The following is a 14,967-nucleotide window of genomic DNA, read 5'->3' on the forward strand; positions in this document are numbered from 1 at the left end:
TAAATAATGTTTTAAATTTTTATATATTATAAAAATAAATATTAAAAATGAAAATTATAAAATTTACAAAGAATAAATATGCTTAACTTAAATAAAGCATTCATATTTTTATTTTCTTTACTATTTTATTTTTTTTTTTTGTTTTAATTTTTCGAAATACAAAACTTTTTTAAGATTATGTAATAAACATAAATAATTTTTAGTGTTTTATATTTTTTTGTATCAATTTTCTTTTTATATATATACTAAAATTATATATGTAATTTTTTTTTTAAATTTTGAATTATAAATATATATGAAAATAATATATATAAGACATAGAGTACTTTTACTTACTTTTTTTTTTTTTTTTTTTTGTATTTAAATGTTTTAATAATTATATAAAATATTTCTTTATGTGGAATATTTTATTTAATTTTTTTTAAATATTAATATCTATTTGTTAAGAAGAAAAAATTTGATAAAAAAAAAAAATGAACAAAAATCATGAATTTGATTTTTATCAAAAATTAATGAAAAAGAGATTAAATGATTACGAAACACATTCAGATGTGTCATGTAAAATTGGATATAGTGACTCTGAATCTGAAGGAGTAGCTTCAATAAAAGAAGCACCATATTATTCTTATAATCATAATTTAAAAAATTATAAAAAGGAAAAATTGGAAAAACCAATATGGAAAAGTTTTCATGATATTGAAGAAACTGCAAAAAGTTCCTATTCAGATGATGAACATATAAAGAATGACAAATCAGAAAACGAAATTGAATCTCCTAGATTTGGTAATTCATCCGAAGATGAGAAAGAAAAAGAAGAGGAAATAGAAGAAAATGAATATAAACGTATACATAAGAATACTGAGAATTTATATATATTTGACGATGTAAATGAAGATGTAAAAACTTTAGAAGAAAATGAATCATTAGATAATTATACACAACATAACATTTCTAGTAATATTAATTACAACTTTCGAGAAGAATTAAAAAATAATATGTATAATAATTTAAGTATGTTTAGAAGCATAAAAGATAATTATGATGATGCTACTAAACATTTTCTTAAACCAAAAACTTTTAAAGATGTGAATGGTTTGTATAATGATATTAACGATGAAAGAGTTGATATTGATATATTAAAAAAAGAACATGAAAGATTAAAAAAAGTAAATAAATTAGGAAATATTGAACAAGCTTATTTTCCAGTTACTTCTTTATATAATGATGAAGATATGGAAAAAATAAATAAACAAAATATCAGTAAATTTAAAAATATAAAAAATAAAAAATTAGAGGAAAAAGAATTTAAAAATTCAATTTCAATTTTTAATAAAATATATAATAAATATGATGAAATTAATATGAATAAAAAACATTTTAAAAATAATAACGTATGTGAACAAAAAATGATGGATAATAAGCAAGGTAAAGCAAAGAAAAAGACTATATTAAAAAAAATTAAAAATAATGCAGACGAAAAATACTATGAGGTGAAAGAAACAAAGTTAATTAATAATGAATTATATACGGATGAAGAAAAATATGAAAGAAAAAACGAAGGTGAAAATAAATGCAATATGATCAATGGCAAAAATAAAGAAATGCATAATGAAAAACAACAAACAAGTGAAGAAGAAGATATAGAAGAGAAAAGAGAAGATGTAGAAGAGGAAGAAGTAGAAGTAGAAGAGGATATGGAAGAGGAAGAAGAAGAGGAAGAAGAGGAAGAGGAAGAAGAGGAAGAAGAGGAAGAGGAAGAGGAAGAGGTAGAAGAGGAAGAAGAAGAAGAAGAGGAAGAGGAAGAAGAAGAAGAAGAAGAAGATATGGAAGATGAAGAAGGAAAAGATTATATAGATGAAGAAAAGGAAGCAGAAAATCAGAAAGAGAATAACGATGATAAGGAAATAAATGAGGATGGATGTAAATATGAAGAAAATAAAATTAATAACAAAAATGATAATATTGATGAAGAAACTGATTATATGTATAATGAAGGTTATGACAAAGAAAATGACGAAAAAGAAACAGGACTTTCAGGAAAATTGAAAAATAAATTTAGTAAAAAACAAAAATTTTTAGAAAATAATAATAGTGAAAACATTATAAACAACTTTTATAATAAAAAAAAAAATTCAAATATAAAAAAAAAAAAAAAATATAAAAAACAAATTCCTTTACAAAAAGGAAACACTAGTGATAATAATAGAAAAGTGGAAGTTGTGACATATAAAAAGAAATATTCTAAAATTAATGAAAATTTTATCAGGGATCCTAACATTAACAATAAAACAGAAGATGAAAATTATAAAATTAATGATAACATAAATAATAATAAAAAAAAAATATATGATAATTTTGAAAAAGATGATGACTTAATGAATGAGCATATTGCAAAAGAAATCAATTTTGAGTGGTGGAAAAGTAATGAAAATATTAATGATTTGCAAAATAAAAATAATGATATAGATGAAAAAATAAATAATGAATGTAACTTAATAAATTCTGAAAGTAAAACTTTAAAAAGAGAAAAAATATTAAATCGTTATGAAATACCAAAGGACATTTCTTATTACGCAGAAAAATATCAAAATAATAAAAATAAAAAAGAAAAATCAAATGAAATTATGCACAATGCAATTCATGAAGAAATAAATATGAACAGTACAGCTACTGAATGTAAAAACATCAACGAAAATGTAGTTTTACCTAATGACACTAGTGGAGATATTCATTTTTATAAAAATAATGATCTCATTAACAGTAAAAATGATTTTAATAATAGATATTTAAATAATAATATTTTATTAAATAGTAAAAAGGATTTATATAATAAAGATATGAATAATAATAATGATTCGGAATTTAATAAAATAATTGAAAATATGAATATAGATAGCTTTAATAATAAAAATAGAACTAAATTTTCATCGAACATACAAAGTGAAATGTTAAAGGATAGTTGCAGTGTAGAAATGATTCAAAGCTATCCATATAATTATTTAGGTTCATTAAATAATTATAATTTAGTTAATGAATTTTATTCACCTAATATTAGAACAGATAAGTGTGAGAAACATGATAACAATACAGAATTAAATGATTCACACGTTTTAAAAAGTATAAATATACCATTTAATGAGAAAATGAAAAATAATGATATAAATCATTCAAATAATAAAAATATAATATTTAACTCTTTTATGAATAATGATAATATAAATAAAGGAAATGAGTTAATTCTCACCCATAATAACTGTATAGAGAAAAAAATGTATATAGATGAGAATGGTAATCTATCTAATTTTTATGATAAAATAAACCTTTATAATGAAAAAGTTAATGAAAAGGGTTTAAATAATAAAAAAGAAGATTATATTAAGAATAATGTTAATGAAAATAATAGTAGAGGAAACGTTAATGAAAATATTGATATGGTTGAAAAAATAGAAGAAGAAAAAAATAAAAAAATTAATTTTTTTTTAAATTATTTAAAAAGTATTAGTTTGGATTCAGTAAATAATATTTTTGAATATTTTGTTGAGAATGAGAAAAACAGTACCGTAAAAGAAATAATGGAAAAAACTTTATTAAAAAAAGATAATCAAAATAAAAAAATAAAATTAGAAGAATATGTAAATGATCTTTCTAAAAGCGATCAAAATACTCAGACAGTGGATAAAAATTTAAAAAATGAAGAAATACAAACGAATAACACAAGAAAGGTAGAAAATTTTATGCAAACAAATATAAAAGATATCAATAATGAGTTATATATTAAAAAGGATGTGTTAAGCAAAAAAACAAGTATAGATTCTGTTTTTTTTAAAAATTTAAGTAAAGATTTGAATTCTTTTAATAATGAAAGTAAAGAAAAAAAGAATGATAATTCTAAAAATAATTTAAATCTTGAATCAAAAAATGATTCATATGTTGATACAAAAAATAATTTAAGTGTAGATGAGTATAATGAGGTAAAAAAAATACATGATTTAAAAGAAAAAATTTTAGAAAAAATTAAATCTTGCTATGATAATTTTAGTGAGAACAATGATGAAACAGCTATATTAATGTTAAAAGATAAATATGAATGTACAAATAATAATAATTACTATTCCAATAAAGTAAAAGATAATACAAATTATAATGCAAATTCCAAAAGAAAAAACAAAAGAAATATGAGCGTAATAACTGTAGAAACTACTGAATCATTGAAATCATTTGAAAAGGAAATGAGTTTATTAAAATCACATAATGAAAGATTAAAAAGAAGAATTGAAAAGTTGTATGATGAAAAAGAAAAAATAAAAAATGATTACATAAAGATTGAAAAATTGAAAGAAAGTCAAGATAATTTATTTTTAGCTACAGAAAAGCATATTGAAAAATTACACGAGGAATTAAATAATTTATCAAAGGAAAATGAAGACATGAAAAATGATTTAAAAAAAAAAAATATAAAAATAATAGCTCTAGAGTCCCAAATAGATAATAACGAATTTTCCATATCAAGTCGTAGTACTCATAAAAAAGATGAACTCACTTATATAGATTTAAATAATAAATTAGAAGAGTTTAAGTGTCAAATAACAGATAAAAAAAAAGTAAAAGAGCAAATAAATTTGTTGCACACACAATTGCACATTTTAAAAGACGAAATTAAAAAAGCAGAATCATTAAAATTAGAAAATGAAGAGCTAAGAAAATTATTAAATAAAAAAAGCTCTACTATTAATGAACATGAAAACAGTATAATGAAACTAGAAAAAAGTGTTGACAATTTAAATAAACAGAATATTCATTTGAGTAAAGAAAATGTTGATTTAAACAAAAAGAGTTTGGAGTTCAAAAAAGGAAATATTATATTATCAAGTTATGATGAAAATATAGATACAAATAAAATGAATGAAATGCTATCAATTCGAAATAAAACGATGGATTTATATTCAGATAAAATAAATCTTCTAAAAAGTAATATTGAAGAAAAAGAAAATCAAATAAGAGACTTAGAAAGAAATGTAAATATATTAAAAGAACAAAATTTTCAATTAAATGAAGAAATTTTAGACTTAAAAGAAAATAATATTAAATTAAAAAAGATAAGTTTATCACCAAATAACGAAAATGATTTATATAATAATAATGAAAATATAGAAATAATGCAAAGGGAAATTGAAAAAGTATATTTAGACAAAATAAATATATTAAAAAGTAATTTAGAGGAAAAAAAAAAAAAAATTGATCTACTAAATGCTTTATTAGAAACATCAAATAATCAAACAAGTCAACTAAATGATAAAGTTAAAAATATATTAAAGGAAAACAAAAAATTACAAAAAAAATATGAAAAATGTCTTAATTATCTGGAAAAACTAAAAATAAAATATGATGAACATATTTTAAAGAAAAATGAAAAATCAGTCATTTCATTTGATGAATTGAACAATTGTAACCATAATAAGGCAGATTACCAATCAACTAAATCAAATGATCAAATGTCTGAAAATTTATGTTTGAAAAACAACAAAGAAAAAATAATTTTGTCAAATAATAGTGAAGAAAACGAAATGAAAAATTTAAATAATATGTATCATAGTGATGATGAAGATATTAGAGAACATAATAAAGGAGAATATGAGGAAGAATATGAGGAAGAATATGAGGAAGAAACAAATGAAGATAGTGAATGTATTATAAAGTATGGAAATGAAGAAACTTCTGAGAAAGAAGAAAATAGTATTGATTTTAAAGAAAAAATTAGTAATGATATTTTAACAAAAGAAGTGAAAATGAATACTTTAAAAAAACATACAAACAATGTAAATAGTAATGAAGAAGATGCATATAATGTAAGTTATGTAGATAGAAATAATATGGAGAAAAATGTTAATAAAAAAAATAAAAATGTATGCAAAGTATTAAAATATAATGATTTAGAACATGAAAAGAGCAAATTGTTAGATAAAAAAGGTAAAAATCTTTATAAAAATTTACTGGATAATGAAAACAAATATGTTAATATAAATAATATTTTTGAAATTGAGAATATAACACAAGATTTACAAAATATGTTTTATAAAAAGCAATATTCTAATGAGAAATTAGATAATACTATCATAAATAATAATTTAAATAATAAAATTTTAAAAAGTTTTAATAACAATTTATCAAACGAAAACCACAATGCATTATATGAAAATGGATTTCATAGAAATAGAGAACAATTTTATCAAAAAAGAAATGAAAATTTTATACACAACGATTCTAACGATATAAATTATAATAATGAAAATAATTTTAATAATAATATTATGAGTGAAAATATGTCAAACTTAGAATTTATAAATTATACCTTAAATGAAATGAATTTAAAGAATATGGAAAAATCATATGTAACAAATAAAATAAAAACATTCAATGATAATGTAAGTAATTATATAGAAAAAAAAAAAAAAATAGATGAAATGTGTAACAGGAATAATTTGCTTTATAATAATACCAATCAAAAGTGTAACAATTCTTCTTATTCAAATTTTGATACAAATAATATAAAGATAGGAGAAACTGAAAATGATATATATAAAGAATTATATAATAAGAATATCATGGATAATATAAATAACATAAATAAAATGAATATTACGAGTAATATGAATAATAATGGAAATATTAATAATATGAATAATATGAGCAGTAGGATTAATATTAATGATATTGACAACACTAATAAAATGAATAATATTAATGATATGAATAATTTGAATAATATTAATGATATGAATAATTTGAATAATATTAATGATATGAATAATATGAATAATATTAATGATATGAATAATTTGAATAATATTAATAATATGAATAATATGAGTAATATTAATAATATGAATAATATGAGTAATATTAATAATATGAATAATTTGAATAATATTAATGATATGAATAATATGAGTAATATTAATAATATGAATAATATGAGTAATATTAATAATATGAATGTGAATAACATTAATGGTATGAATTATATGAATAATGTGAATAGAATTAACAACGCTAATAACATGAATAATATGAGTAATAAGAATACTTCGAATAGTGTAGATAATATAATTAGGAATAATTCAAACAATTTAAGAAATTTATATATAAATAATTTAGATAATCAAAAAGTAAGAGAACAAATAGAAAACAATAATGTAAATAGGTTTTCATTAAATACTAATGAAACGAATTTAAAAAATATTAATTCAAATAATTTAAAGAGTAACGAATGCATGTCTAATATTAAAAAAATAGAAAATGAAGATTCAGATAGAACTAACAAATTAAGTAATGAAAATAATATATATAATTTTAACAATGAATTAAAAAATAATATTGTAAATTTGAACACTAGTTCAAATGTAAATAATAACGAAATATATTGTGACAGAAAAGAGATAAAAAATGTTAATACTCCAGAAAATAATAATATAATTAATAATAACTCCAATAATATATATGAGATTGAAACAAAGGAAAATTTAAATAAAGAGGGAAATAAAAAGGGAGAAGCATGGATAATTGATTTAAAAAATAATGAAGTATTTCCTTATATTAAATTGAAAAATACACTGTTAGAAGAAGAGAAACAAAGAAAAAATAGTAGAAAAAAAGACATTTATGATAAAAATAGTAGAAAAAAAGATATCTATGATAAAAATAATAAAAAAAATAGCATATTTGATAAAAAGAATTTCTATAAAAAGGATAAAAACTATAAATCAATTTTACAAAAAAAATATACTAACAGAATCTTAGATATGAGAAATAAAGATAAATTAAATTTATTAGTAAGTAATATTTCCAAATTAGTTAAAAGTAAAATAGCAGAAGAAATGCATAAGAAAAAATTACCTAAAGATATATTAAATTTTGAAATTACTAAAATAAAAAAAGGAAATAGTTCTAAAAAAAATACATATAAATGTTATGATAATAAAAGACAAGAAACCAAAATGATTTTAAGTGATTCAATATCTATATCTTCTGGAACTTTTAATAATACACTTGAAACCATAGAAGATGATAATAGTGATATAAATTCCCAAAACCTTTTAAAAAATATAAATGAAAATATATTCAGATATAATATTGCTAATAGTAATGTAAGTAAAAATGAAATAAAAAGTGCAAATAGAAAAAATGTATATCATCCTAATGTTGATAATAGTAGTTTAAATAACTTCATTCCTAAAGAAAAAAGCAAATCTGTTCTAAATGATGGAAATCTTTTAAATAATGACATATTGTTAAATAATTTTCTATTAAATCAAAATTACGTTAATGATATTAGAGATATTAATGAAAAAATTATGAATAATAATCTATTTTCTTCTAAAAATTCTCTAAAAAATTTAGGAGATACACATTTTTATCAAAATTTAAATAATAATGGTTTAGGAAATGTCCCATTAACCGGTAACATGAATTACTGTAATTTGGTTGATTCTAACTGCAATTATAACAAATTAAATTTTTTAAATAAAAATATAAATCGTAACAATAATAATATAGGAAATGATTTAGAAATTAATATAAGTAAAAATTTAAATAATAATAATATAAGTAATATATTAAATAGTGATTTAAAGGTTGACATAGAGAATAATAAAGATAAAAATATAACTAATAACAAAAATATTGATATAATGAATAAGAGTAATCAAAATATATGCAATAATTTTAATAATGATATGAAGAATAATAATCAAAACGTATATAATAATGTGAATATTGATATGTTGAATAATAATGAAAATATATGTAATAATTTGAATATTGATATGATAAATAATAATGAAAATATATGTAATAATTTGAATAATGATATCGAAAACAGTATTCGTGTTGTTAACCCATTTGTGTTTTCCAATGACATTTTAAATAATAATAATATTAGTAATACTATTTTTGAAGTTAATAAATTAAATAATTCATACTTGTTTGATATTAATGCTTTAGAACCGAAAGAAAATTCTATAAGTCATAATAATACAGTTTTAAATTATAATGTGTTGGATAGAAAGGATATAAATATACCAAATAATGAAATTATTTTGAATGATGATTTAAATAAGAATAATATTAATAATAAAAATATATTTAATGAAATACAACGAGACAATAAAGTGTATGAAGAAAGTAATATAAATGAAAAAACAAGTAATCATATTTACAAAGAAAATAAAATAGAAAATAAAAATAATATATTCAAAAATAGTGTAAAGAGGTCTATATCAGTAGATATTAAAAAAAATGAAACAAAAAAAAATTCAGCTAACGAATGTACAGAGTTAAAACCAAAAATGAATACGCAAATATTTAATTATTCTGAAAATAAAAAGAATGGCTTAAGAGATATGTCAGCTTATGCAGATAAAGTTTTAGAAGATATGAAATCTCTGATACCATTCAAAGTCAATAGTGTGATTAATAAAATAAATAAAGGTGATAAAAAAGAGTGTGAAGTAAAGAAAACATTAAATATTAAAAAAAATAATTCAAAGTCTTACAACGAAGTTATATTAAATAAATTAAACAATAATATTAACAAATCAGATTATTGTAATAAAGGAACTATTTTAAAAAATAATTACACCAATAATTCTGTTACAAATTATAAATATAAGAGAATCAATGAAAAATCTGAAAAAATGATGGAGGCTTTAAAGAATAAGGAAAATAAAAAAATTGATTATGCAAAAGAAAACTCCCATTCTAATTCAATTAACTCAAAAAAGATAGATAATTCAAATTATAATAAAAAAAAGAAATACAAAGTAATTGCACCAAATACCACTAATAAAAATAAAAAATATGCATTAAATGAACATACTTCGGATGATATATGTATTAATAATGAATTTGGATTTTTAAATGAAAACAAAAGTAATAAGTTAAGTCTAGGTTTAAATGAAAACAGGGATATTAATTTTAATGAAGTAAGCAACCTTCACTATAATTCATTTAAATATGAAGATTATATAAAAGAAGCCCAATTAAATAACTGTGTAAGTGATGGAAATAATATATTTAATAACTCAAATAGAAATAAGAATATCATACAAGATCCTTTAATTTTCAATAGAAGAGAAGAAAGCAATTTGTTTCAATCACAAGCACGTAAGTCTTTGACAAGCTTTAGAGAATCCTTAAAAAAACAAGGAATTTTAGGATAAAAATTTAGATATGATTATTATTTAAAATATATTTTAATTTTCAATTTTTGTATATCATTTTGCATTATAAATTTTGATTATTTTGTTTTTGTATTTTATATTATCCCCATCAAATAATTTTGTTAAAATGGTTATTTATAAATATATTCCTTTTTACGTCTTTTTTATGAAAAATTAAAATTTTTTTTTTTAAAAATTAGACTTATTTTTTAAATATAAACTTAATTTTCTTTATTCTTTTTTTTTCCGTTTTGCACATTTTTTTTAGTTAAATACTTTTTTTGTGAATTTTTTACAATATATATATATATATATATGTAATAGTTTATTCAATTTAAATAAATTTATGTTTATATGTAGAAATTAATATTTATTAATATGATTTTTTTTTTTTTTTTTTTTTTTTGTAAATAAATTCAAATAAGATAGAAAAAAAAATTTAATAACAGTGATAAGAATAAAACTGTAAATAGTTACGTTGATACAATTCAAAATAATTATTTTTTATTTTATTTTATTTTTATTTTTTTTTTTTTTGTAAAGATTAAATCATATAAAATATTTAATCCAAAAATAATATAAAACAAAAATTATAACATATTACCTAAAAATTAAAAAACAATCAAAAAATTTTGATAATTCATAAAAATATAACAAAAAGTAAAAGGGAATAAATATATTTTTTTTTTTTTTTAATAAATGAAAAATTAAATTCTTATGAGCACTAATTTTATTATTACTGAAAAAATATTTATATATTCTATTAGAATAAATGTTTTTGTTTTAAATATATATATATTTTTTTTTTTATTTCGTTCTTAATTATTTTAATTTTTTTTTAGATATAAAAAATCAAGAATGAAAACTAAAATAGAATTAAAATTTTTGGGTGGTTTAGAAAGTTATTTAGAAAACAAATCAAAAAATCATGTAACATTTGAAATAGAATCTGAAGAATTAAATTTTGAAAATTTAATAGCTTATGTAAGGAATTATATAATAGTTGAAAGAAAAGATGTTTTTTCTGATTATGTGGTAAGAAGTGATAGTTCAAAAATGTGTAAAGTGTTAGTTGACGATATTGAATATTCTAATTATAATTTAAATGATAAAGCAAAAATAAAACCAGGAATTATCGTTTTAGTTAATGAATATGATTGGGAGATTTTAGATACATACTCTTATAAAATTCAAAATAATGATAAGATATGCTTTTTGTCAACATTACATGGCGGCTAAAAAAGCAAAATTTAATAATATTTAAAAAGAATTTCATATATGTTTAAATCCTCATAGTGCTTATAAATTTATTCTAATTTTTACAAAGTTAATACATTATTCTAAAGGAAATTTTTTATATGTAAAATCATTTTTTAAAAGGATTATACTATTTTTATTATTATAAATATTTTTAAAGATATTTAGAATTTTTTATATTATATATAAAAGGTTATAGACATAATTGATGTATATATATTTTTTTTTTAAATAAATACTTGTAAATTTAATATCCTATGTAAGAAATGGAACAATATAAAAATAAATGATAAATGACAAAATATATGTATAATTAATTAAGAAAAAAAGAGAAAAACAAATTAAAATAAACTTTCTTTTATTACATAAAATAAAAATATATATGCTTGCTTAGAATTTTACTTAAATATTTGTGTATGTTTTGTATATTTATTTATTTTTTTTTTTTAAATATCCTATAATGGATTATAGAAAATTTGTAAACGTTTTTTTAAAAAGCATAATGTTAAAATATTAATTTGCATGCAATAATAATTTACAAGTTCCTTTTTTTTAGGCTTTTTTTTTATTTTATTTTTTTTATTTTTTAAATATCTCTATTGATTTCTAAAATATATATAAAAATGATTTAATATAAGAACTATAAAAGTTTCTTGCCTCATAAAAAAATGTGTATATTTTTTTTAAATAGTTTAATATAAATTCCCAATTTTCCAAATTTTTTTAAAAAGGTAAAATATATAAAACATTACTAGACTGAATAAGAAATCAAAAAATGGATATAAAAATAATTTCTTCTTTTTTTTTTTTAATAAGTTTTTAATATTTATTATTATAAATGAAAATTTTTAACTATATATGTGGGCGCCCCTTAAGTGGTGGAGCTGCTCCTCTAATTTATAACCCAGTTCGTAAATGGTTAATTATTTTAATGATGTTATATATTTGCTTATCAATTTTATCTTATGGAATATTTTTATTTCCAAAAGCATCCGATTTACAATGTTCTGCTTTAATTAATTCATTATTTAATTTTTCTTTATCAATAGGTGAAAAAAATGTGATATTACTTTTTTTTTTTTTTTTTTGTATAAACTTTCATATATATATATATATATGTAAATGTTCTATTTAATTTATAAATTACTAATAAATCTTTTGTTTTTTTTTCAAGGTGTATCAAACATTATGGCTCCTTATTTTTCTATAATAAGCTGCAGAGAATGGGGGACAGAACACGAATGGGCATTAGTAGCATTAGTTTCAGCTGTTATGGCAATTATAGATGTTAGTTCTAGTTGTTATGGTATTTATGTTCTATATACTATTATTGATGTTATATTTGTTAACATTTCAGGTATACATGGTGACTGTAATTCTTATAAAGCTGTACTTTTTTTTTCTGCAAATTCCTTTTTAGTAGTTCTTCATCTAATTGTTGCCATAGTTTGCACTGTTGTTTTTTTTTTATTGATGGCAGGAATTGATAAACAGTTGCATGATATTAGAAATACAGTTTAAAAATATTTCTTTTTTTTTTTTTTTTTTTTTTTTTTTAACATTTTGTACTTTATGCCTTATATCAACTTGTTATAAATATTTTTATTTTTTCTATTTTACATATTTCTTTTAGACTTTAGCAATTTTATTAGGAAAAATCTTATATGTTCCTATTTTCTATATATTTAGAACTTTCCTTGTAATACATTTATTATTAAAATAATATAACTGTACAACTATTATTTTTAAATTAAATATTATTTTGTATATTATCTAAAGAAATATTCAAAAATATTTATTATTTCATACCTTCAACATAAATTTTTTTTTATTTTTATAATTTCTTATAAAATTGTTATGTTTATTTTTTTTTTTACTACTTATATTTTACATAAAAAAATAATAAAATTTCATTTCCTTAATTCATCTAAATACATGAAATTAAAAAGTATAATGGTAGAAATTCATTTCTTTTTTTTTTCTTCATATTCTGTATCTTTCAATATTAGTATTAAACCAGACATTATAAGTATTGAACCTATTAACCAAAAAAAATTCCTTTTCTCGTTAAAGAATATTATACCAAATAAGGCACTTAAAAAAAAATTAAAAGAAAAATTTAATACAGTTGAGAAAAAAGCAGAATATTGCTTCATTAATAAGAGGTAGTATTTAATCATTAAAATATTAAAAAATAAAAAAAATAAAAAATATATTATTCTTAATAAAATTTGAAGAATTAAATCCTTATTAATTACACCAAAACTACTTTTCAAAAGTGATATATCAAATGCCTTCTTAAAAAACACTGATCCTAATGTTCCACATATGCTACTAATAAACGAATTAATAATGTTGGAATTATAAATCATATAAATATATTTCTTATCTTTCATTTTTTTTTGGTGTTTAACTAAAAAAAAGAAAAAAAAAGAAAAAAGGGAAATATACGTTAAGAAAAATTAAAAAAAATGGATATAAATTTTGCAAAAATGAAAATAAGAATGTTTTGTATATTATTTACAAAAAATAAAGTTGTCCTTAGTGTTTCAAATAAATTAAAATAAAAACTAAAAATTATGTCTTTTTTAAGATAGTATATGTTTAATGGGCTTGGAAATCGTTTAGTATGAGCTCGTACTTCATTAATCTCTTCATACGACTTTTTTGAGAATTTGGGTTTTGCTGTTATTCTATCTTTAAATAAATGTACAAATTCATCTAATTATATTAAAAGAAAAACAATAAATTTTTCATATAAAAGTGTTTTCATATCATTTTGTATATATAAGTATATATATTACTTAATTTTATTTTTAAGGTAATAAAAATAAAAAATATGTGTTACAATAAATTCATGTATATATAAATTTTTAAATAATCATAATAAAAAAAAATATTATACTAAAATAATTTTTAAAAAAAAAACATTTAAAATTCATATATAATAAAACGAAAGATAAAATTGTTCTTATAAATAGTTTTATTTTATTAATGTCTTATGATTTTATTTTAAATGTAATAATATTATTTAAAATTAATTTTTCATAATATTATATTATCTTTTAAAATTTTTAATTTTGCACCAATTTCTTCTTGTTTTAATGAAACAAGCATTTCAGCCATTTTTTGAACTTTTTTACTTTGGATTTTTTTATTCATTTCATTAAAAATGCTCTATTTTTTTTAAAGAAATTAATATTATTAAAAAAAAAATTTAAAAGAGAATAAAAAAAAAAAAAAATATATATATATATTCAAGGAAATTTAATCAAATTACTAAATGCATAAATTTAATAAATTTTTAAACAAAATACTAGGTATATATATTCAATAAAAATTTAAACAAAATTCTAAAAAAGGAAAATATGGTGACATAATAATTTAAAAAAAAAGGAAATTAAAAAAATTAAGAAAAATAAAAATAATTTAAAAAAGGAATAGAAAAATTAAATAAGAAATAACGGATATATATAATATTAAGATGCCAAAG

The 14,967-nt window shown here is 18.5% G+C and overlaps 4 protein-coding genes across 4 annotated transcripts; 3 read left to right on the plus strand and 1 right to left on the minus strand.

Annotated features, from left to right (window-relative positions):
* Positions 1 to 473: 473 nt before the first annotated feature.
* PGAL8A_00365700 (conserved Plasmodium protein, unknown function) lies at positions 474 to 10,217 on the plus strand (the record flags this gene model as incomplete). Its single annotated transcript, XM_028672712.1, has 1 exon — positions 474 to 10,217. One exon carries the CDS (start codon positions 474 to 476, stop codon positions 10,215 to 10,217), a length of 9,744 nt encoding a protein of 3,247 aa, XP_028529237.1.
* Positions 10,218 to 11,075: 858 nt separating this feature from the next.
* PGAL8A_00365800 (ubiquitin related modifier, putative) lies at positions 11,076 to 11,456 on the plus strand (the record flags this gene model as incomplete). Its single annotated transcript, XM_028672713.1, has 1 exon — positions 11,076 to 11,456. One exon carries the CDS (start codon positions 11,076 to 11,078, stop codon positions 11,454 to 11,456), a length of 381 nt encoding a protein of 126 aa, XP_028529238.1.
* An 856-nt stretch (positions 11,457 to 12,312) lies between these two features.
* PGAL8A_00365900 (conserved Plasmodium protein, unknown function) lies at positions 12,313 to 12,995 on the plus strand (the record flags this gene model as incomplete). Its single annotated transcript, XM_028672714.1, has 2 exons — positions 12,313 to 12,523; positions 12,649 to 12,995. 2 exons carry the CDS (start codon positions 12,313 to 12,315, stop codon positions 12,993 to 12,995), a joined length of 558 nt encoding a protein of 185 aa, XP_028529239.1.
* A 443-nt stretch (positions 12,996 to 13,438) lies between these two features.
* Positions 13,439 to 13,870, minus strand: PGAL8A_00366000 (conserved Plasmodium protein, unknown function; the record flags this gene model as incomplete). Its single annotated transcript, XM_028672715.1, has 1 exon — positions 13,439 to 13,870. One exon carries the CDS (start codon positions 13,868 to 13,870, stop codon positions 13,439 to 13,441), a length of 432 nt encoding a protein of 143 aa, XP_028529240.1.
* Positions 13,871 to 14,967: the final 1,097 nt, after the last annotated feature.

The sequence above is a fragment of the Plasmodium gallinaceum genome (assembly GCF_900005855.1).
Source record: "Plasmodium gallinaceum strain 8A genome assembly, contig: PGAL8A_v1_98, whole genome shotgun sequence".
Lineage (NCBI taxonomy): Eukaryota > Apicomplexa > Aconoidasida > Haemosporida > Plasmodiidae > Plasmodium > Plasmodium gallinaceum.